This window comes from Podarcis erhardii (assembly GCF_964252035.2).
Source record: "Podarcis erhardii genome assembly, chromosome: 10".
Classification (NCBI taxonomy): Eukaryota; Metazoa; Chordata; class Lepidosauria; order Squamata; family Lacertidae; genus Podarcis; species Podarcis erhardii.
This window is the reverse complement of record NC_138500.1, coordinates 35,090,744-35,115,052: the sequence shown is the minus strand read 5'-3', so window position 1 is coordinate 35,115,052 and position 24,309 is coordinate 35,090,744. Positions and strand designations below refer to the sequence as shown.

The following is a 24,309-nucleotide window of genomic DNA, read 5'->3' as shown; positions in this document are numbered from 1 at the left end:
GGTCACATGCTGCGGGCAAGGCTCTGTGACTAGGTTGCTCTGCTTCACGCAGGCATTGAGCTTGAGGAGAGCGGCTTTCCCTTTCCCTTTCCCTTTTCCACCTCAGACAGCGAGGGTTTTAAAAAGATTGCTTTCTCTGGCTACCTAAGGCTGCTGGGTTGTGTACATTGTATTAGGGAAACAAAACACCAGCGCTTTGGATGGGCGTTACAGTGCCACAGATGCAGTTTGTCTTCAAGAATGTAGAACGGAGAACGTGAAATATAGTTATTATGAGGGGGTGGGGGGTGGGAGTAATGCAGAGCAGTCCAAAGGTTTTAGGGCCAACTCTGAGCTGGAAGACAATACTGGCATGCATGTGGGACAGGCCCTCTTAATTCAGTAATGTTTGTGGCAGTCTGTCCTTTGTCCTGCCTCCTGTCCTAACAGGCCTGGGAGCATTCAGGTTTTTAAGTGGAGAATGCCAGGCCTAGTGGCAGGTTAGTTTACTAAAGATTTTTGACCAAGTGTAATTTTTTTCTTCAAGTAGCAGTAAGTTCATACAGTTGCAAGGTATACACTTCTTCAGATACACACACGAAAGCTCATACCTAGAACTAACTTAGTTGGTCTTTAAGGTGCTACAGGAAGGAATTTTTTTATTTTGTTTTGACTATGGCAGACCAACACGGCTACCTATCTGTGGAAAGAGAAGCTGCTGAATTGCAACTTATTACCAAACTTAAAACCATGGAGAGACCTGGTCTGAACAAAGACATTGGATTCTTATCTCATTATACATGACAAAGCCATTTTTCACCTTCTCACCCCTTGCTTTTTCCTGTAAGACCTATTGCAGTCGTTAAGAGTCGTCAACAGGCTCATCACAGCTATCTGCCAATCATCCATTCCCACCACCCTTCTGAGTAATACCCCTCCCCACCTTCTCACTATATAGAAGGGTCTGGAAACTATCTGAAGAAGTGTGCATGCACACGAAAGCTCATACCAAGAACTGACTTAGTTGGTCTTTAAGGTGCTACTGGAAGGAATTTTTTTATTTTGTTTTGACTATGGCAGACCAACACGGCTTCCCATCTGTAGTTGCAAGGTATGTAGCTGATGTGTAGCTTTGTATGTGTGGTTGTATGCAGCGCATGCAATTCCCAAAATATGAATCTGATTTTTAGGATCACAAAACCCGATGGTGTCTTTCAAATCAAGGCTATATCTTTGGGAGTCTTAAAGCAAACTGTCTGCACATCATGGAACAGTTCCTAAGCATACTAATACTTGAATGATGAGCCTTCCAGTGAAGCTTTAGGGATCTTTGAAAGTAGGCTCTTCAGCTGTATGGCTGCAAACATTTGTCTTCCAGCGTGAAAAACAGACCTTAATAGTCTCGATTAGCAGTTTTGAGTTCAGTAGAGTTAGGTTTGATTTCCAGAGTAATACCTTCCAAACAGCATGTTATTCTGTGTAGGTTTGATTTGATTAATTTTCATACCGCTTAATATATTAAAAATATCTCTAAGCAGTGTACAGAAAATGGAATCAATAATACACAATTTGAACAAAATATTTCAAAAATGCACATTTATACAAAGTTACTAATATATTGGTTGATATCAATATCCATTCATTTTCCTTCTGACGCACCCTCCCTCTCAGTCTCCGGGTTCTCACCCAGAATCAGGTCAAAACAAACTCTCAGCTCACCCACAAAAGTCTCACATTGAGAAGGGTTCCTGGAAATAGCAGGACAGACCCAAGGTGGATGGTACTTCCTCAGGCTGCCCACAACTGTGTCCCATTCAGCTGCATTCTCCACACCCATTTGTGGGCAGCCCGAGGAAGTACCATTCCTATCCTTAAACAGCTGGTTTGTTGAGTTTCCCAGGGGGTCCAGAGGATAGGAAAAGGACCCCCTTCAGCTCACAGCTCTATCTTCACCCATGTCCTCTCCTCTTCATCCAGCTTGCCTCCTCCTTGCAACTATGTATAAGCATGCTTACTTCCAAGTAAGATTCCAGTGGAACCAATGGAAACACATTTTGCATCCAGAGACGTTCCATAAAAGCTGTGGAAAGTTAATATTCCATGGCTTGTCCATGGGCAATCTGATGTTGCAGTTAAGATATCTGATGTGGTCTAAGGATTACTACAGCATATCTGGCTACAGTGTGTGTTTTAAGTATGGTTTGCACTTCTGAAAACTTTCACACCAGCAAATGATAAGGAGGATCAAGAGCAGCACTTGGGAATTGGTTGGGGTAAGTGTATAGGATTTGGACTGAGTTATGCTGGTGGTTAGGTGTATACGAGAAGGGAAAAACACTTTGCTAGCTTTGTCTGTGATGAAATACCCTAAATATCTATTTAACCTTTAGGCATGGGTGGCTTCCACATTTGAATCTGAAGTATTGTGTAAAACTGTACAAGATAAATCATTGCAACATAATAAGCTGCTACTGCAGATTTGTCCAAAGCATTGTTTACTTACATGGGTTGTAACACAAAACTCTCAAGTTGTACTCAGTAACAGAAGTGGTTTGGACTCTAAGTATCTAAGGCTGCAATCCTTCCTTACTCCTAGAAACAGTGGAATTTACTTCTGAGTAAACATGCATAGTATTGCACTGTTAGAGATAAGCTTTTGTACCATCTCCTATTGTGGTCTTTGCAGTTATTTGAGAACAGAGGGCTTTGTGTTATTTTTCATCTATGTGCTAAGTAGAACTGAGCATGTATTTCCAGAAGTTTATCAAAGCTCAGCATTTATTAGCGTTAGGAAACTAGTGAGTATCTGGATTCAGACCATCTGCTGTTGAACTGTGTGGGGCTGCCATTTGGAAACTAGTTAATACAGAAAATGGCAGCTGAATTGCTAACTGGGAATAGATGTTAAGCTCATAGTACATCTGTATGATGCCAGCTGCATTGGCCCTATTACATTTCTGGGCACATTAAGAAGTGCTGGTGTTGACCTTTAAAGCCCCTAGTGGGTATTTGAAGCCCCTGTTCATGCCCTTGCCAACAGAAGCAAGATAGGTGCCTACCACTGAAGAGACTCTTTCAGTGATGGCGCTCCCGTTGGGGTATCTTCCAAAGAGGTTTGCCCGGTGCTTACCTTCCTGTCCTCTCCTGAGTCTTTTGGATGCAGTTTCAGCCCTACTAACAGCTTCATGCTTTTGATTTTTGTGGTGTGTGTGTGTGTTTAATTGTTTTATTCATTTGGTAAACTGCCCTGCTTCCTGCCAACTTAACAGTTTGAAAGCACACCAGTGCAAGTAGATAAATAGGTACTGCTCCAGCAGGAAGGTAAACGGCATTTCTGTGCGCTGCTTTGGTTTTGGTGTTCCGTTGTGCCAGAGGTGGCTTAGTCATGCTGGCCACATGACCCGGAAAAACTGTCTGCAGAAGCGGACAAACGCCGGCTCCCTCGGCCTGTAAAGCGAGATGAGCACCGCAACCCCAGAGTTGTTCACGACTGGACTTAACTGTCAGGGGTCCTTAACCTTTACCTTTTAAAACTTCCCTGCTATATAATTTTAGGCTGGTATTAAAATGCTTACAATATTTTATTTGTTTGATTATGTATTCTCTGGAAACTTTCATAACACTCTTAAGAACAGAGGTAAAATGCCCAACTAATAGCCACTGAATTAATGCCCAGCGCCTAAACTCACTGTGAGCTACTTGCTAATTCAGAAGTGGTGTTGGAATGATAAGCTGCAGTGAATGGTGGCTTTAACTGCTAATAACTTATGGTGCTAGTGGATGAGGGACATGGATACTGAATGCTTTTGGTGAGTCAGCATTTGAAAGACATACATAATCCAAAGTGGGTCAGCTGATACCTGTCATCGGGCCAGATGTGTGGGTGAGAAGCAAGCTTCTGAGTTGCACATATCACTTCTTCAGGCAGGAATTTGAAGTAGTAGTGGCAGTATGTATGTGAGTCAGATGGGCCTGTGTGAGTGACTCAGGCCACATACTTCCTTCCCTCAGGCCTAAATCAGTTTAATCTCCAGTTTCTTGAATTGTGGTCACTTCTGAGGAAGAGTATGACTGTTTGAATTTTTTCTTCTCTTACACAGGAAGGAGGAGATGTCTGGCCTCAGCATAGCCTGCCCACTTTCTTTAAAGAATTCCAATAGGCTTGATGCAGTTGCATCATGGTTCATGCTAGGATTCTGCAGTTGTGGCTGGCGTACTGCACTTAGCTGGCTTGTGAGTGACCACTACTTTAGTTAGTTAATTTTCTTTTCTTTTTGTTTACCTCCTTATTCCACTTTTTAAGATTTTCTCCCAAATGGGTTCACATTAATTTTAAACAAAAATGAGAGGCCAGGCTTGTCCTTAAGTTTACACACTTTTTAAAAAATAATAATAGTTGGGTATAAAGATACTCAACAAAGGTAGAGAAGTAATATCAGCTTCACAGTGCCAGAAGAAAGGGATGAATTACAAACAGGCATTAACAGTGTGGACCAGGGCAGTGTGCAATTTTCTTCCTTTCTTTGGTCCTAGGACAAGCTGCAGTTTGAGTTGAGTGTGTTCTTTCTAATAAAAAGGGGAGAGCAAATGCCTTTCTTTGGCCAATGGACTTGACCAAGCTGCACTTCCTTTTGCCATGATGTTCTTCCTGGGTGGAAGGCAGTCCGACCTCCCAATGGCTCTTGGTCCCCTTGCTGGTGGGAGATGCCAGAATGTGCTTCCTTTCAGATCTGCAGTCGCATTTATGGTGTGAAGATCCCTGTTCATGGGTGGTGCGTGGGTGTCAAGAGAAAACCCACAACAGCACACAAGGAATGGAGAAGGATGATGGTTCCATCTGGCAGTGTTTTCTTTCTCGTTCCTTATTAGAATGTTTCCTCATTTCCTTAAGCCACAGTTCATATTCAAACTGTGATTTGAGGCAACAAGGATATATATATGAAGAAGGGAGGAGGGCAGAAGGGCAGAAGGTAGCCTGCAAGCTCATTGCTCCCAATCCCCTAAACCATGGTTTGGAGGATCAGGAATATGATGTCTGAATAGGAGCTCTGATTATATCTCCAGAGTGCCTGAGCAGCAGGAATCCTGCTTCTAGTTGACAACATATGGCCAATTCAATGATGACATTTTAATAGACTTCTGTGACAGTCGTGGTGTTACCCAGTGAACTGTTGTGAAATAACTTGACATTTTCTTTGAAATGCCCATGCCCCCCTCCAAAGATTACTTTTGTGAGGCATTCCTGAAAAATGAGGATTCTGGACATTTTTCCAATGTTCATTTGTGAATATTTCATTTTATTCAGGCGCTGAGCGTGCCCTCCACATTAGGCTGTCTTTTGTTCTTACTCTGGCGATTGGCATGTTAAGGCCCTTGTCTGATTGTATGGGGCTCCTTATTTTAATGAGGGCAAGCCTCTTTGCTTGCTGCTCCTGCCATATTTTCCCCTTTCTAAAAAGTCAATGAACTCTCTCAGGCTTGTAGTTAGGACAAAGGGCTTTTTATGCTGAATGAAATTTATTCCCTGTGACCAGCTTGTGGGAAGCATAATACATTCATTAGTAATGTTCTGCTTTTTATATTCTGCCCTCTTTCGTATGGTGCAGAGAAGAGAAATATCAACAGGAAAGGGGCATGTACTATTAACATCCAAGAGAGAAGTAGTGGAACTTCTGCACTGACAGATATGATTAGTTCAGGATATAGCTGTGCTCTCAAACTGACTATGGCTCGAAACCCAAATCAACCTCTGACCTAGTTCTAAATCTGAAGTATAAGCAAGGTTGGTATTGCAAAGCATTAAGATAAGAGGTGATACTCCTCATCAATAGTATATGGATTTTTGTTTTAATTAATTTGCTAGCAAGGGTTTTTAGTGTATTTGTGTTCTTAGCACTATTTTATCTTTTTCTTTTCTTATTCTTAATGTACATCCCCCTGGGCTCTTCTGAGGAAGGAGAAATAAATAAAATGACATGATGATTCTGCAGCTTGAGGTGAAGGAAAATTTAGAATAGAAACATGTTTGTGTTCTAAACATTATAATCCAATTGGCAATCCTAAGAACTATGGTTTCTCCCCCCCCCCCCAGTGCTAGAGTTTTATGCAAGCTGAATAATGTTATTTCAATTGTGTTGCCTTAAACTCTGTTTCAAGATCAAAGTTTTGTCAACTTCCTGTAAGAGACTTACTGGCCTGGTTTGGACAATCTTTCCTGGGTTCCTGAGCCATGATTTAGAAAGTTCCCCAGTCTGGTAGCCTTCAGATGTTCTTGGGTTATAATTCCCCTCATCTCTGACCATTAGCAAGGCTTGCTGGGGCTGCTGGGAGTTTGAATCCAAAATACCTGGAGAGTGCCAGGTTCAGCAAAGCTGATGTGCACTCTTGCTGCTAAACTGATTTTATTTTTTCCTCTGTTGCAATTTTCTGTTACTGTAATTTGTTTTTTATGACTGTGTACTTTAATATCATTTCTTTTTCATTTATTTCTGCTTAGCGATTGCATGTAATTGGATGGCTCATATAAATATAATTAATGTTTCTGAGTCTTTTTATTAGTTTTCCTTGTTTGTAGCTATTGCCATTTTTGTAATCGGCTTTTGAAACTTTTGCAGTCATGTAGGAGGAGAGAATTGCTCCAAATCAGTTGCCTATCACCTCTTTTGCACTTTGTCTGACGATGTCTTGGAGGATCCCTGACCTCCTAGAGAGGCTGTGAGGGATTGCAATTGGCTGTCCATGAAGGATTTTCAGGTTAACTTATCTTAGGATCTATTTATGTATCATATGAGACTCATAATATCTTTGCTCATAGCAGTTCATAACACTACATTTGTAGGTGCTAGGTGTGACTCCAATATAAAATAGCCCCTGAGTTTTAATTTAATGTGTCTCCTTTTTCCATTCCTAGGAAAGTACAGTCGTCATGCAGCATGCAGTTCAGGTAGGCACAGTGAATTACTGACGTCTTTATTATCATTTTCCTACCTTAACCAAGTAAAAAAATAGGCTTCTGAAGAAAGACCTGTGACGATTTACAGCAGAATCCTGTGCATGCCTACTCAGGAGTAGGTCCTACTGAGCTCAGTGCTCCTGGAAACTGGGAATAGAATTGCCACCCAAATGTGCCAAATTTATGTGTTGTAATAACTCACTGTTTATTTTACTCGCTGTTCTTTTAAAATGAAAATTCAAAGTTTGGAATCCAGGCTGCATGCCTGTTGTGGACCATACATAAAACCAGCATATCTGATGTTCAGTAAGGCTGTTCTAAAACAAACGTGAAGCGTTTGGGTAATAGATTAGATAATGTCATTAGTGACTTAATACTACTTTTGTACCTTTTTTTTGGAAAGGGCTTCCTAATGTTTAGCAATAATGTTCAACCGTTACAACTCACAACCTGTATTGCAGGTTGCAGCCTACCGTATATTTCAAAGTGTGTCCAAGTTGTCTTGTTTAGCTGTTGATGTCTCCCCTTAGGTGTGGTTTGGAGAGGATCCCCCTCTAAGTCCACGAAGTCCGCTGACTCCAAGGCATGGCCCAGGCTTGGCAGATGTTTTGCTCTACGACCAGTGGATATCTGTCCGACATGAGGCAACGCTGGTTCCTATGCAGGAGGACCTGTCCATCTGGCTCTCTGGCTTGTTGGGTAAAGTACTGGGAATATTTGTCTGTTTGGAAGAGCATTGCCCTAATTATTGTTGTCCTTGAGCCCCATTCAGGGATCTGTCTCCTACATTTATTTATTTATTCATTCAGGAATATGTATACAGTGGACACGTGGGTTGGGAATGTGATCCATGCGGGAGGCATGTTTGCAACCTACGGCGTTTGCAACCCACAGCGCTGCGTCTGTTCATGCACGGTTGCGATTCGGCGCTTATGCGCAAAGCGCAATTTAACACTTCTGCGCATCCGTGACTGCCGAAACCCGGAAGTTACCCGTTCTGGTACTTCCTGGTTTTGGTGCACCCCTAACCTGAAAAAATGGAACCTGAAGCGTCTGTAACCCGAGGTATGACTGTAAACTGCTTAATCAAAGTGCTCCCTATTCTGGCTAAGAACTATAAGAGCTGTATTTAATAAAATTGCAGATAAAAACACAGCTAAAATGGTCAAAACTCTCTCTCTCTGTGTGTATAAAGATATGTAAAATAATCAGCATTAAAACACTGTTAAAATAAAACTAATAAAGTAACTAAATTTTAAAACTAATAGAGGTAACTAAATGCCTGGGTTGGCTTGCTGAAACGAAATACGTTTTTAACAAAAGTCTAAAACTAAATACAGCCGTACCTTGGAGCCCAAACGCCTTGCAAGTCAAACGTTTTGGCTTCTGAATGCCAAAGTGAGTGTTCCGGTTTGCGAATGTTCTTTGGGACCTGAACGTCTGACGTGGCTTCCGATCGGCTGCAGGAGCTTCCTGCATCCAATTGGCAGCCACGCCTTGGTTTACGAACATTTTGGAAGTCAAATGGACTTCCAGAACGGATTCCTTTTGACTTCTGAAGTACCACTGTATATTGAGGGTGCCATCCTAATGTAAATAGGCAGGAGTTTCAGAGCACAGCCGCTGCCACAGTGAAAGATGGACTCTGAGTAAATGAGGGTTGAAGAAGAGAGTGCGGATGTGCTAGCCCCCTCTCCTGAGTCCCATCCCACTTTCCACAAGCTGGAAGGCAAGCATCTGAAGTGCAGATCCTGCTGCATGCTTGGAGCGCCTCTGCAAAACGCCTGCTGCACATGATTGCCTTCCAATGCCTGGCAGGCAGTGGGGACGCAATGAAGACAGCAATCTTAGTAAGCACATTCCTACTCTCTTCTCATGTGATTTGAATTGTGTGAGAAGAAGAATGTCTGCTTTGGGCTAAAGTTTGGCACAAAAAAAGTCAGAACCATTACCGTACCCAAGGAATTGCAGGCACCTCTTCCTGTTCGAGGTCCTCCCCCCCCCCCGGGTCTCTTTCTCTCTTTCATTTGCTAAGAGCATATAATAATGCCTTGCCACAATCTTTTTAAATGTTTGCATGTTTCAAAAAGCACGGACTAGTTGAACCAGTTGGTGAATTACCATTATGCAACCCTGTAGCCCATAATATAGGCTGCAATTCAAATGGTTGCTTTAAAATGCAGGAACACAATCATATGCAATAAAATAAAGAATATGAATGAAGTCTATGATTTCTAATGTGTTGAGTATCTCTCGGTTTAGGATGCCACATGGTTCTTCAACAACCTTCCACAGCTCCTTCTGTTGCTGTGTTGGCTCTGCCACATATAACATCTTCCTGGCTAGCTGTGTGCATCCGACTTCGTCAACTTGGTGTCTTCCATATGTTTTGGACTACAGCTCCCATCATCCCCAGCTGCTGGGCAAGGCCAGCATGAAATGTTTGAAGTGGGTTTGAAGGTTCAGCTGGAATTGGTCAAAAGCTGATGAAATACGTACACAAAAAGGAGCATTTGGAGGTTCTTCCCCCTGTGAAAATGGGCTGCGTTTATGTCTATGCATGTCTGAGTTGTCCGTTCAAGTTTATTATTCACTACTTTAATGAAAAAGTGTCTCTTTTACAGGGGTAGAACTTACAGCCGACCAATTGTTGGAAGATCTTGATAACGGTGTGTTGCTGTGCTTGTTGGTTGGAGTCATTCAAAGCACAGTAAAAGAAATTTGTGACCCAAAGAGTTTAAGGGTAAGTACAGCATTCATCGCAGCTTATAAAAACATGGAAGTGAGATTTTCTACAAACTAATTTCACTGGGATTATTTCTGCTCAGGTTCACATGAAGGATGTAGCATGCAAACTGAAAGTATACATTTACCTTGTTAAGATGCAGCTGTGGTAGCACCAGAAGGTGCTTTTGCATCAGCAATGATAGCATGTAGCCAGATGTGCTTGTGCTCCTGGTTCAGATGTTGCTTTTTCCATATTAATGCAGGCAAGTGCAAGCCCAAGAGTGTCCTCATGTATAGAACTTTGGTAACATTGTTGCATCTTCAGACCCAAAGCTTAAGGCTATTATATTTCTGATGAGATCTCATTTTCAGGTAATGAATGCATTTGGGACATGGGCCCCTGGAGTTGGTCTTTTATGCTCCGCCCAGGAGAATCAGCATCATGTTGTTGTCATGGCAAGCATGTATGTCATAGCTCCTTACAGAAAATGACACTGGAGACAAGACAAGGGTATTGCAGGAACCCTTGTCCACTGCGGAGTGGGGGGTAGGGGGGTTGTTTATGAAGCAAAGGATACACAGAGACAGTTTGAATCACTTCCACCTTGGGCTCCTTTCAGCGGGGAGGGTGGTATATAAATTTAAGAAATAAGTAAACAAATATTGACACATTTCAAGTGCACCTCCTTTCCTCTGGAGCAGTACAGGTGCAATGGGCTGTTGAAAGGCGCAGATGCAGGAGTGTAGGAAGACAGGTGGTGGTTTAGTTATGGGATGTGTGGCATAAAAGCCCCCAATTTGGTTATAGGTTTGATTATTTATGATGCTTTGGAACAGATAAAGGGTGAGACTTCATTTGATTTTTATGCCGCTGTGAAAGGGAAAAGGTAATCTGGAATATTTAAAAAAAAGCACAACCTTAGTGCTCTGAATTAGTTTATTCATTGGAATTCATTAGAAATATTAGTGAATCATATGTTAAGTCGTCTGACAACCTTCTTCTACATTTAGATTACTGGAGCATTATTTTGTATACCCTTGGGGCTTTGTCCTGATTTCTTTTCATGTGATACTCCATTCTTCTGTATTTTGCTGATAAGATATTTTTAAACCATCTTTCAAATCCTATTTTCAGCATAGCAAGTAGCAAGTCAGTTAGGTATGGGTGGGCTCCCCTTTTGTGAGGAAAGTGTTTCTGACAACTAAAGGCTAACCTCCACAAACCTTGATACATGGTCTATTTAATCCTGTTTCAGCCAAGTCCTCAACAGTGCCAGTCAAAACCATTTCCATCACTGGTAATACGTACCCAACAAGATTCTTTTCCATTGCAGTTCTCTTCCTTGGAAAGCAATCTAAAAGTGCTTTCCATGTTCTCACAAAACCTCTCTTCCTGTGACCACCACGCCGATGTAATACATTGTGTTGGATCCAGGTTACTTTAGTTGTGCTTTCATTTCACTGAAATCGACAGGGCTTCTATCCAGTAGCACTGATTTCAGTTAGACTAAAGGAGCGACTAAGAGAGCAATCCTATACACCAGAAGCTGGTGTAGTGCAAGATTTTGTCCTTCCTCCCAGAATATCCACTTTTTTGGGTTTACAGCAGCTTAAGAACCACCAGACTTGGTTCAGCCAGCTGAGGGATAAGCTGGTGTATCTGCAGCTGAACTGAGGATGAGGGGGTTAAGCTGGTTTAGCTGGCTGTGTCAGCAAAGCCAGAGATCTGCTGGATCCTAACCCTGCTCATCTCTGTGAATCTTCCTGTAGCCTTGCTGCCAAAATTAATCTGGATCTAACCTGCTGTGTATGTAGATGTAAGGACTTTGCGATAGTATAAAAAAGATCCCCCCCCAAGCCTTCTGATGGTTACAGATAAAGATGTGTACAACTGATTTACACAACCGTTTTCCTCTTTCCAGGATTTCCCTTTGAGAAAAGTGCCCTGTAAGAAAGATGCGCCTTCAGGATCCTTTTTTGCTAGAGATAACACTGCCAACTTTCTCAAATGGTGTCGCTGCATTGGCGTGGATGAGACTTACCTCTTTGAATCTGAAGGCTTAGGTAAATATTGCCTAATGAGGTCAGTCCCATGAAATGACATGGCCATTAATTTCTCAGGCAGGTTGTTGCTGTGGTTTCTAGTTAAAAGGGGTAGAACTGTTCATAAGAACTGGTTCCTATGAGTGTGTTCCAGAGTTCCTTGATTATGAAACAGGTGGTGCATATTCCTCTATAAAAGACAGAGTTAAGGTGTAACCAATGCAGGCTTGAATACAGAGCAAAATAACCTGAAGGAAAGAGAGCCAGGGTACCAAGTATATCATGGAGAGAAAGAGGAGGACTTTATTGATTGTTGCTTTTGGGGATAACAGGGGATCCTAGAATAGCTTTCAAGCCAGCTGCAGAACAAAAATCTATTAATTGTTTTAAAACTAAGCTGTACAGATTTACTGAGGGTGTTGCATCATGCTCTTCAATGGAATCAGGACTCATTTGCTCAAGATGCTGGGATTTTCTTCCCCCTTTGCTCCATATTCTGACTTATTCGGGGGACTTCAGTATGGTTCTTTGCCTTGTTAATGCTCTGATATGCATTGATTGTGGTTCACCATATCCTGGAACACTTTCACATTCTGGGTGGAGTCAGCAAGCAGTGAGTTGTGATGCTGAGGTCTTTTGCCACATTCACCATGCCAGCAACTGTGGCAGCTCTTCTTATAAACTACTACATGTGACTCTGCTATCACTGGTGACATTGGATGGTGCTAAGAAACAATTTTTGGGTGTGTGTGGAAATTTGGGTGTGCTTTGTTTGCATTTTGGGGTGTTTTTAAAGATAACTATACTTGGAAATGGGAAGTAAGCTTTTTCTAAGTCAATAAAGCTCAATGGTTGGTTGGTTGGTTGGTTTTCTCTTTCAGCTTGCTTTTTTTTTTACCTTGGAATCCTGCACTGGGGCTTGACCACTCAAACCTACCCACCCCACATCAACATCAACATGCAAAGTACCAGCAGAGCATGCATGAGATTTCGGGGCTCTGTTGGACTCCAGTCCCATTTAGAAAGAGAAAAGGTGATATAGAAGGCTAATGTTCTAACAACAGTGGTAGGAGAGGGCCCCAGAGGGGCTGGCATTGCACTATAAAAACTCCACAGAATGGCTATAGAAGGTGTTACAAAGTGACAGGGACATGAGGTAGTAAGAATGGACACAACTGGTCAAGATGTCCAAGGCTTCCATAACTCCCCCCCCCCCTGCCGCCACCTATTAGTGCTGAGCAAAGACCTTCTCTGAAAAGACAGGGATTCCCACTGTCAAACTCCAGTATTTCTTAATGTCTTGGGAAGTGTTGCAGAATGCAGACCCAGGCCTTTGATGCGAAGAGACTTGCAGAGAAAGGGGCAGCTGTAACAGGAGTTAACAGTACCTGTTTGTCCAAGGAAAATCTTCCTCTTGATCCAGGTCACACTTTCCCATAGCTTCCCATAGGCACTCTGGCGCCTGGGTCACATGCATCAGCTCTCTGAGTGTGCATAAGTAAGTATGATCATAAATATGAGTGATCTTCACCCAGGATTTAGGAACCTGTGGTCATACTGCTGTTGTTGGACTTCAACGCCCATTAGCCCAAGCTAGCATGGCTAGTGAGTTGTAGTTCAAGAATCTATGCTTTCCCTCCTGGTAACAAATTTTATTCTTAGTAATAGAGATTGGTAGTTAAGGGGGATGCTGCAGGTAGTACAGGGTGATATAATTTCATGTTTAGGAGCTTTCTATGTTCCTGATTCTAACATCTGGGAAAAAAGAAGGTAGCATGTTGCCATGGCAGGATTTTTTACTTGTTCTCTTTCCATGCATACTATACCTATTTTACTGATGGATCTGTGATTAGTGCAGATGTGATTTTTCAGGAATTGGATGCAAATAACTGGATGCAGTTAAGTTCCTCTCTCAAAGGCAGATATGCCCTAAATGCCAGCTAGGAGCCGGTCTCTGTTTCAATTTTCTTTATAAAGTGCTTCAAGTACATGACTGCTAAAATTAGTCAGCCAGTTTAAGGACTCTGCAGTGTCAACAATTTGTGAGTAATTGACATTTTGCATCAGAAGCAATAGCTTTGGATTTTACTGCCCTACACTCCTCATTCTAACTAGATGGATATGAAAATGTAAACTTTCAGGCAAGTTGAGGATTGCCACCTTCAAAACACTTCCAGCTTAAAATCAGATCTTGTGCTGGTTTTGTACCTGGAGGATGACACTATCTGCCTCTAGTTTCAGACCGGACTTTGTAACCAGCAGCTGCCAGACCAGGTTTTACCTGATGGAGCAAAATCTCTGACTGCTCATAAAGAAGAGTAGCTCAAAACAGAATTGGTTAATTAAGGTTTTGGTATTGTTCTTTTAAAATAGATGCACACCCGCCTGAGTCCCAGCCCTGCAGAAGAAGTGCTACTTAAGTTGTTGTGAAATTGCTTGTGCTTGTTGAAACACAACCTTTAAATATGTTTGCTGCATACATTTAGAAACCAAACATCAGCACCACCTAGGACCGACTGGTTGCTATATGCTTAGTAATTTTAGTTTATAAATGCTGATTTTGCATTTCGGGCAACTTAATTGACAATGGCAAGTGTTCTGTTTTTTGAATCCCACCAACTTTAGATGAAGCATACTTCTAGGAAACTGTATATCTTTGTTCCAGGTGTGGCCAAAGCGGAGCCCTCCAGATACAGTTAGACTAAGTGCCTATCATCCCTGACCATTGGTCTGGGCCTGATGGAAGTTTGGGGGCACCACAGTGATTACCCCTACTTTCAGAGTCACCATTTAATCCCCCCTTCTTCCATCAAGCATCTCTCAGTAGCAAAATCAGAGATCATATTGGGTAACATGACTTCATAAATAATGAAAGAATATGTCTAATAAAGAATAATTTCATTTTCATCTAGGTAGAATGGAGTTGGCAACATTTATAATTGGAATCAGTCACACCATATTGCATCGTGTATGTAGCTCAGAGTATTTGGGAAGCTGCTGACTAGTTAACACAGTAGCTGGCTTTGCAGCATAAATGCATGCTTTGTATGCTCTTGGCAAAGAGCCTCCTTGGAGGGGCGAAATTCCTCTTAGCTTGCTGTGCCCTTTTACATTCAAGCATATTTGGAAATAAGGAGTGGCTGTTTTGTTTGGACACTGGATTCCCTTGCGCAAGCATACAGCTCTGGCTTGCCACCCAATTTCCTTTGCATTTGAACAATGCAGGAACCTTAATAATTTTTATACTGCCACTCCATCCAAGGATCACAACATGATGATAATGATATTAAATTTGTATACTGCCCTTCATCTGAAGATCCCAGGACGGTTCACAACAGGAAAATACAAAATGAGAAGAGAGTCTGTATCTGATATAGAACCCTAGGAAACTTGAATTGTGGTGTGTGATTTTTGTTGATGTCTGGTTTTTTCTTCACACATCTGTATCTCTCCCGTAGCACCTTAAAGACCAACTGAGTTAGTTCTAGGTATGAGCTTTCGTGTGCATGCACACTTCTTCAGATACCAAGAAGGTATCTGAAGAAGTGTGCATGCACACGAAAGCTCATACCTAGAACTAACTCAGTTGGTCTTTAAGGTGCTACTGGAAGGAATTTTTTTATTTTGTTTTGACCATGGCAGACCAACACGGCTACCTATCTGTAACATCTGTATCTGGCATCTTTCCAGATCTCCTGACAAGTTCTTACAGTTCGAATTTATTTTTGGGGAGGAGGGTTTTCATTGAAAAGTAAGTCCAGAAATGTAATTGCTAAGCAAAGTGTTATATTGGCACAGCTCTTGTTGATGCCGTGGAGAACAAAGCTTATAGGAGTAATAATTCAGAATTTGGATATTAGATTAATCATCAGCATCATCTCTTTCCACATCCATGTCTCAAGGTGATGTACAAAATACAATAAGGGTAAAGGGACCCCTGACCATTAGGCCCAGTCGTGGACGACTCTGGGGTTGCGGCGCTCATTTCGCTTTATTGGTCGAGGGAGCCAGCGTACAGCTTCTGGGTTATGTGGGCAGCATGACTAAGGTGCTTCTGGCGAACCGGAGCAGTGCACGGAAACGCCGTTTACCTTCCTGCCAGAGCAGTACCTATTTATCTACTTGCACTTTTGATGTGCTTTCGAACTGCTAGGTTGGCAGGAGCAGGGACCGAGCAACGGGAGCTCACCCCATCACGGGGATTTGAACTGCCGATCTTCTGATCGGCAAGCCCTAGGCTCTGTGGATTAGACCATAGTGCCACCCGCGTCCTACAAAATACAATAGAAACAGCTAAAAACACAGAAGTTAACAGCAAGTTAGTTTTAAAACAATACCAAATAGATGCCCACGGCAGAGCCCTATTCATCCAGCTGAGAAAGCCTATTGAAAGTAAAATATATTCAATTGTTTCTGGAAAGTGCAAATGGTGGGTGCCTTTCATATTATAACTTGTCTTCCGTTGCACGAAACAGAAGTCGTGCTCTGAGTTACTTATTCTTCTCTTGTCTTGCATGCAAGTTATTTCTAGTCTGCAGTTGATTTTTTACCCTTAAATAAAAATTAACTTACTATGAAATAAGGCAAAACATTAAGTTTTCAAAATTCTCTTCACAGTTCTTCATAAGGATCCCAGACAAGTGTACCTTTGTCTACTGGAAATTGGACGCATCGTATCAAGGTGTGTATTCATTGGAGTTTTCTAGATAGAGTATGTAACGTAGAGCAAACCTTGAGAAACCTTAAGGGTAGCCAATGTGGTGCTTTCCAGATGTTGTTGAACTACAACTCCCATAAGCCCCATCCAGTGTGGCCACTTGATGGATGATAGGAATTGTAGGCCAGCTACAACTATGTTGTTTACCCTTCATTTAAATGGTTTCTCAAGGTTTTCTTCAGAGATACAGCCTCTTTATGCCTCCTTGACACTCAGGGAAAGAAAGCCTACCAAATTTTAATTCAGTATGAGTAGTTCAGCAAGTCATGGCTAGAAGGGGCAGTGTTCTCTCATTGGATTGGGCAGCATAAATCAAAATGGCAGAATTAGATACTGTAGGCAGTAGAAGGTTATTTGGTTTTGAAATCAAAGATGGCATTGTTGTCAAGTCCCAGCAAAGGGGGCACACCATCAGGGATAACACTGACATCCCAGTTTGATTCTTCAGTCCCACTCTCCCAGCTTCCAGTTCTCCTGCTTTCAAGCTCTGATGTGTTCATGTGGAACAGGTATAGGCAAACTTGGCCCTCCAGATGTTTTGAGACTACAGTTCCTATCATCCCTGACCACTGGTCCTGTTAGCTAGGGATAATGGGAGTTGTAGTCCCAAAACATCTGGAGGCTCGAGTTTGCCTATGCCTGATGTAGAAAATTGTTTCCAGGCAAATACATGTTCTGAGAGTCTGGCTCTGCAGCTTATATGATTGAACCATTGGAGAGCACTTTCTACACTTCTCAGGAAGTCAAACCTATATTTTAGATACTTCACAGCCTGCTGTATATGCACTTAGACATGCTAGAGACATGTAATAGCTATACACTGTTTTTCATTTCCTTGTTTCAGAATTTTATTTAACCTAAATGCAGTACCTTTTCCTCCCACCCCTCCTTTCCTTTTTCTAGATATGGAGTTGAACCGCCTGTATTAGTAAAACTGGAGAAGGAAATTGAATTGGAAGAGACCTTATTAATGTCCTCTGATCCTGTTGCTCCTGCTGTCACTCCCAAGTTGTGTTGTCAACATGGAGAACTACACGAAGCAGTAAGTATCGCATGCATTTTGTCCAATGAAGTTTTAGCTTGCTTCGGTGAATTACCTTGTATTGTGTGCTCCTCTGAATGAGCATTTAAAAGGAGCTCCATTTGAAAATGAGCTTCATCTGTGTAATCTCCCCAAGTTGTATCCAATTTAAGTCGTACACAGTAGAGTCATAAAAATTTACTTGATGTCCCCCACCTAGTAGGATTTAAGCAGCCTAACTCTGCACAGGATTGCCATCTGATAAGTGCAATCCTCTGATTCTTTGCTGAGAAGTAAGTCCCACATAGCTTCAGTGGAGCTCTTTTCCAGGTAAGACTAGCCGCAATCTTCATAATAAACATCCAGCAAAGTAGGAAAGGAAATTTGATCACAATGCAGGAAGAAGAAAATGCATCTGTTGCAACAACTAAAAGTGCTCTTTATTTCCTCTGAAATTTTGTGAGCTTATTATCAGCTTGGCAGTTTTGAGGAAGAAGGGTGAGATCTTCACATTGGCTTTCAGTGATGTCATTCTTGTAGCAAAACAGGAAGTTCACATACATTATTATTTTTTAAAGATAACAGGGAGAGATTAACAAGAAATATTTGTACAAAATAGGTTAAGCACATTGCTGAAGATCCTCCTTGCAGCTGCTCCCACAGGTTTTCAATTGAGTACCTGTCTGAAGGACGCTACAGGTTGGGAGACAAAATACTCTTCATACGTGTAAGTTCAATTTCTCAAAATGGTTTCCGATCTCTTGCTTTGGAATAGGCTGTCTCATCTGGGCCAGGCATAGCCCACATCCCCACAGATAGTAATTCAGTCTCATGAATGGAGACATCATGCTGGTGAAGTTACTTTCACAATTTCCTTGCCGGTTTGGAAGACTGTCCCTAGCACTCTGCAAGCATTCAGCCTCAACATACAAGAGCAGAATTATTTTGTAGGACCCAGAGACTCATGCACCAGCCCTCCCCCCAGTGCCCAGTGAGGAAGGTCTAAGTGTATTTGACTGGTAATGCAGGGCTCCTGATCGTGAGGAATCTTCAGTGCCCTTCAGACATTCACACCAAGCATATGAAGGTTGGTAGCAGAGGGGAAAGGTCTAGCATGCTCAAGGATCTTGGGGGCAGAGGCTGGTGCATGCACTCCTGGCCCCCTTAGCACCTTTCCTAGAATCATAAACTTGGCACTCCAAGGGTCATCTAGTCTAACCCCCTGCAATGCAGGAACCATAGCTAAATAATCTCTGGGAGATGGCCATTCAATCTCAGTTTAAAAACTTCTAATGAAGCAGAGTCTACCACCTTCCAAGGTGTAGTCCATTTCACCGCCAAGCATCTTTTGCCATCAAAAAGTTATTCCACAGACTTTGTTGGAATCTCTCTTCTAGTAAATTGAATCCATTGGTTTGGGTTCTACACTCTGGAGCAGCAGAAAACAAGCTTGCTCCATCTTCCATGCAGTATTTTTCATATTCAGCCTGAATGCCTGGCTGAGTGAGGCTAGGGAATGCTTGATCAGTAAGTCCCTCTGCTCTCTGCTGTGGTTGTTGGCAGCCTGCATTCCTCTGTCCTCTTGGTCTGCACTTGTTTAATGTTTTTAGGATTTGTGGAGTGGTCTTCAGGGACAGCTGGAGATCATTCTGTAATATATGAGGAAAGCTGGTAAATGGGAAACTATGATAGAGTCCCAGAGGGTAGATTAAGGCCCCTCAGAGATCCTTCTAAGCCTAATATACTGCAGTACAAAGGGGCAGATATCCTATTCTCTACTCTTTCTCCCTTCTTCTGCTAGATGTTACACGGCAAGCATGTGATGGTACGTGTTGGTGGAGGTTGGGATACTCTTCAAGGTTTTCTACTCAAGTACGACCCTTGCCGGGTGCTGCAGTTTGCAACGTTAGAACAGAAAATCTTGGCGTTTCAAAAAGGTGCTTCCAATGAGACTGTTCCCGATTCATGTGCTAGAGCGCCACAGCCTCCACTCATGAATCCCATATCTGCAGTGGATACGTATCAGAAACAGAATTCAAAGCCCTGTACTCCTGTTTCAGATCCAAAAACTCTACATGTAACTAACAGAAAACAGGCAGTAGCCAAGTTTCCACAATCAGGTGGTCTTTCGTCCCCCAAAGTAACAACGTGTACGTCTCCTACAAGCCAACTTGGACCGGGGCACACCAAGTCAAAAGGCTTAGTAGTGAATAACAATATGCCATCTTCCAAATCTTCAGCAGCTGTATCAAAAAAATCAGCACCTCCTTCTCATAAATCAACTTTGGTTTCAAAAGTTCGGCAACCTGTAAATAAAGGTTCTTCCTCCTCTTCCTTGTTGAGAACTGCTGTAACTTCAAATTTGCTTCAGAAGCGTGTCTTGTCGCCAGCCAAACTTGCACATTCCCAGAATTCTCCAGCTGTTTCGGATCCTGCCCTTTTTTGTTCAGCGAGTAAGCTTTCTGAGCTACCTGGAACAAAAGCTAAAAGAGTGGCTGTAGAACAAGATTTTGATTCTCCTAACAGCAGAGCTCGACTTGATGCTGCAGCCAAAGCTAAGCCTCTTTCAAAAACCTCTGCAAGACCTGCAAGGCCAGCTGACAGAAATCCGCGTGTCCCGAAGCCAACATTGTCTCAACAGCCTTCTGCAAAACCAGTTCCCAAAGTCACCACCGAAACATTACCCGCACAATCCCAGTCACCCAGAGGCATGCCAGAAATTAGCCAGGCCAAAAACATCAAACCTTCTGTTAGCCCTGCTTTGGTTACAGATGGTAAATCAACACAGCTGATGTCTTCATTGGGACCGAGGGGTAAAAATGCAGCCTCATCTGTTAACAACCAGACATCTGTCAAAAATGTTCAGGTCCAAAATAGCACGGCGAGAACTCTGGTAGGATCCAGTGTGTCAAAACATCCAGAGCGTACCCCACTGTCCGTGGTGCGCCTTCCCCAAAAATCAACCAAAGTCGAAACCAGGAAAAAGGCTATGCAAAGTGCTAACAGAGGTCAATCAGCAGTTAAATCTTCTCAGAATGAGAAAAATCTTCATCCATCCACTAAGAATCCTCTTTCAAAAGTTAAGACTACTGCTGTAACTACTAAGGGGACACCTGGAAGCTTAAAGGACCCAACACTGAAGACTAAGCAAGATGATAATTATTTTGTTATGAGTGGAAATAAGAAACTCAAAAAGTTAAAATAACTAAGGATATTAACTATTGATGTTGCCTGCTTTTCCGGTAGCTACTTCATTCAAGTGTAAAATGTTTAAATAACAATATGGTAATCAAGATATAACTCCCTTGTCTATAAATGATGTTGTTTGATAAGCTCTGCTAATCAGCTAAGAGTGTTCACCAGAACTTATACCAGTCTTATCTAATACAGTAGTACATTGATCTCTATAGGGCATCTTACTTTAGTCTGTACTCTATGCATCTTTGGTACAATTCTGGCATTCATGTTTGATGTGACAAAGTGTTCGTTTCTCATGACAGATATTTCTGAATGGATCCCATGTGCCAACTAGTATTTTTCTTACCAGGGAAAAACAATAAGGAGCAGGATTCTTTATAGGAGCCTGTATTAGTGGGCACCGGAAGGTACATTTATCAGGAATGTGTACAATCTCCTGATGACATTAGCCCTTTTAGGAGATGCTCTTGTGCATTGATTCAGAACTTTGTCTGAAGATGCTGTTTGTCAAAAGTGGAATTGGGAAATTGAGCCTTGTATCTAAACACTAATTTCAGTAAGAATAAGATGTGAGTAAGTTTTTTTTAAAAAAAACCAAACAAACAAGGTAGAAGTAGTCAACGTGTGAGTAGCTTTATATTGGGGACAGATCAGAGTTATTATTAGTAGTAGTTTGGCTGATCTTGAATGCTGAACAGAAATGGTTAGTTAGCTTTAGGGCATATCCCGTGCTACAGCTCTGTTCTGCGATGGACTTCCATACACACAACAGACTTCCCCCCTCCTCTCCTGTCCCCTCCAGCTCCCCTCTCAAAATCTACTCTGGTGGGTTGGGAGAGTGTCCAGAGCAGCGGGGTATTTTTCTGGGGGCGGGGATGGCAGGAACAGAAGAAACAGAAGTTCTGCTGGGGCAGTGGAACTACACGTGTGAAGCACTGGATACAACCCTTCATTTTTAAGGGGTATTTATTCTAATTTAAAAGCTCTTATGTAAGTCCCATTTAAGCGTTCAATACAGATCCCTAAGAACACTAAAAATTTCTGCCTTAAAACATAACTTCAGTGCCTTAGCACATGATGCGCTCAGTTGTATCACAAGATATTTTAAATATCTGGGTTCAGACGTGTGCCCTAGTTTATTCATGTGGGCTGAGTTCAAGCCTGTGCTGATCTCAGCAGGGCTTAAGCAAATGAAATTCTGGGTCTGATTGCACAGGAACAATTTAATGAACGCTGGTGCTTTGTAACTCTTCTGTGTGTCAGTCTTTCTGAGGCGAGTGGAGCTTGTGCAGCCACAGTGCTTAATGGATTGCATGCTTAAAATGCATTATCCAAACCTCCCTATGGGAGGGAGAACACCCCGTAGAATTCTAGGAAATATGCTTGTGTCTGCAGAAGTGGGCGAGCAACCTTCAGATAATATGATTTACATTTGTAAGCACAATTCAAATGCCTTTCAAATAAGCTGCCTACGTCGTTTTTTAATATTTATATTGCACATTACTTCATGCTAGCTACATAATTCATTCCTTGTTGCATTTAATACAGCATAACCTGCCATATGCAGCAAACTTTGGAGCGGAAGTAGCTCAATCTAAGTGTCTTAGCTGTACATTCTCAAGCAAGATAGTATTAACTGCATGTGTATACCAGCTTGTATACACCTCTACTTCCTAAAACAGTATTTTTAAGAAATTTACCATTTTTCAAAAAAAAAAACTTCGCAGTTCCTTCTCCGTAGACTTTTTTTTTCTTCAAATGTAGAAGTCAGGAAAAGCACTTTCTCACAAAACTATCTGCATGTTGCACTACTGAATATCAAATCATGTCTTTAATTGCAACGTACATTGCGAACCCAGGTGAAATTGATCTTGAGATAATGGATTCTGCCCAAAATCACAAATTAGTAAACCATTATTGACTCTTCACATCTGCTGTAGCTGCACTTAAAAAAGAAACGCCAGACTAGATGAGGCAGAATGCATGTCCCATTGAAAACAATGCTGTGTAGACAAAATATATCCACAGTTAGTTTTACATTCTAACAGTGCACTGCCAGTTTACACTTCTCCTTGATTCTGTACATGATAATTCCACAGGAACGTGTCTATACGCACCCTTCCCCTTAGCTGCTTTGGAGTGACTAGTTATATATGGCACCTATATAGCTCTTACATATACGGCAGTGGTTGGGAGACAAAGTAACTGTTGTGCCTGAAAACTACTTTTTATTTATTGGAAAACAGCAGTGAAGAGGTATTCACACAAGTCAGTGTCCGATCTTTACTGGCCATAACATGAATATTCATTTCTGCACTATCAGTTTCTATTATTTATGGATTTTTGTAAGTCAATAAACTGCTGCAATCTATGAGAAATGTGGCAATGTTGTCAAGTTTTTTTTTGCTTTTGGGTGCTTAGTTAAGGCTCAAGTATGGAAGTCTTTACAGCTATTTAGTCGCTAAAAAAGAGAAAAAAGTCTCTGTTACTGAATAGTATGCACATCAGCCTGATAGCCTGATTTTAAAAAATAATAATAAAGTGAACCCTCCCCGGTTCAATGCTATAATGATGCGCATGTGCTAAGTAGCATGGAATGGGATTATATGTAACTTGAAGAGTGTTGTAGTTACCCAACTAGTATTTAAATGCTATGTCCATGAAACATCTCTCTATAGGCAACTGGGGGCTACTAAGTCTGAGCAACGGTGTTTGAGGCTTGTGTATGCTCTATGGAGCTGCCTCTGAAAGTCTGGGAAAGATGGAAAGCTCATGTGACAGCTCAGCTGGCAGAACACGAGACTCTTAATCTCAGTCATGGGTTCGAGCCCCACATTGGGCAGAAAGATTCCTGCATTTCAAGGGAGGTTGACCTTAGATGACCCTCGTGGTCCCTTCCAACTCTACAATTCCACGATCCATGCGAGTTCTAATGTGTGTGTGTGTGGGGGGGGGGCTCGTCCAGAAATGGCCTTTAACAAATGTCTTTCTACATTTTTATTTTTCCCTTCTCCTGAGGAATTCGCATTGGCTACAAAGTCGCCTACCCCATTTTATCTTCACCGCAGCCCCGTAAGATAGATAAAGCTGAAAGGAGGTGACTCTTCCATCATCATGTGGTGACTGTCATGGCTGAGTGGGGATTTGAACCTGTTTAACACTTGCCACTATGTCATACTGGCTGCCTAGTACAGTTTGGTTGGGTCACCTTCATCCCTTTGTGTATGTAGATATATTTGCGTGTCGAGGTCCCCAGGGCCACCCCAATAACTCACATATCACACAGAATTTTTGTTTAAGGTTTTTGGCATAATTTTGGCCACAACTTTATTAAAATACAAAAATGTGAGTGGTTGCTTAGGCATTGGATGCGAAAGTCAGAAAAGGGGAATACACTTGGGGGTAGTGACGGAGCAGGGAAGCTGCCCTCAGCCCTCCCCAAATGCAACCAGGAGTTCATTGCTATGGCCCGAGCCCCCTTGACAGAGTGGACAAGCAATAGTTAGCCCCTGGTTCCTTTAACGGAATCCCTTGCAGCAGCAGCATTAGAGGGGCAGGCACAGCCAATCCATGCCGCTCAACCAACCAAACCATAAACCAATGCCTAACCGCAACCTTACAAGTTGTGACAATTTGCTACGCAGTAGGCAAAAACCAAATGGCCCCAGCCAA

The 24,309-nt window shown here is 42.1% G+C and overlaps 1 protein-coding gene across 2 annotated transcripts; it reads left to right on the top strand.

Annotated features, from left to right (window-relative positions):
• Positions 1-5,560: 5,560 nt before the first annotated feature.
• Positions 5,561-22,554, top strand: GAS2L3 (growth arrest specific 2 like 3; the record flags this gene model as incomplete). Of its 2 annotated transcripts, none has more annotated exons than XM_081879391.1 (9): positions 5,561-5,761; positions 6,890-6,922; positions 7,462-7,630; positions 9,556-9,674; positions 11,581-11,722; positions 16,319-16,382; positions 17,322-17,460; positions 18,059-18,166; positions 19,241-22,554. In XM_081879391.1, the coding sequence occupies 8 exons, from the start codon at positions 6,905-6,907 to the stop codon at positions 20,642-20,644; spliced, it is 2,163 nt and encodes a 720-aa protein (XP_081735517.1). In that variant the 3' UTR covers positions 20,645-22,554. The 2 variants fall into 2 exon arrangements, with proteins under 2 accessions (XP_081735517.1, XP_081735516.1); XM_081879390.1 differs by lacking the exon at positions 5,561-5,761 and adding an exon at positions 6,718-6,732.
• Between the last annotated feature and the right edge of the window lie 1,755 nt (positions 22,555-24,309).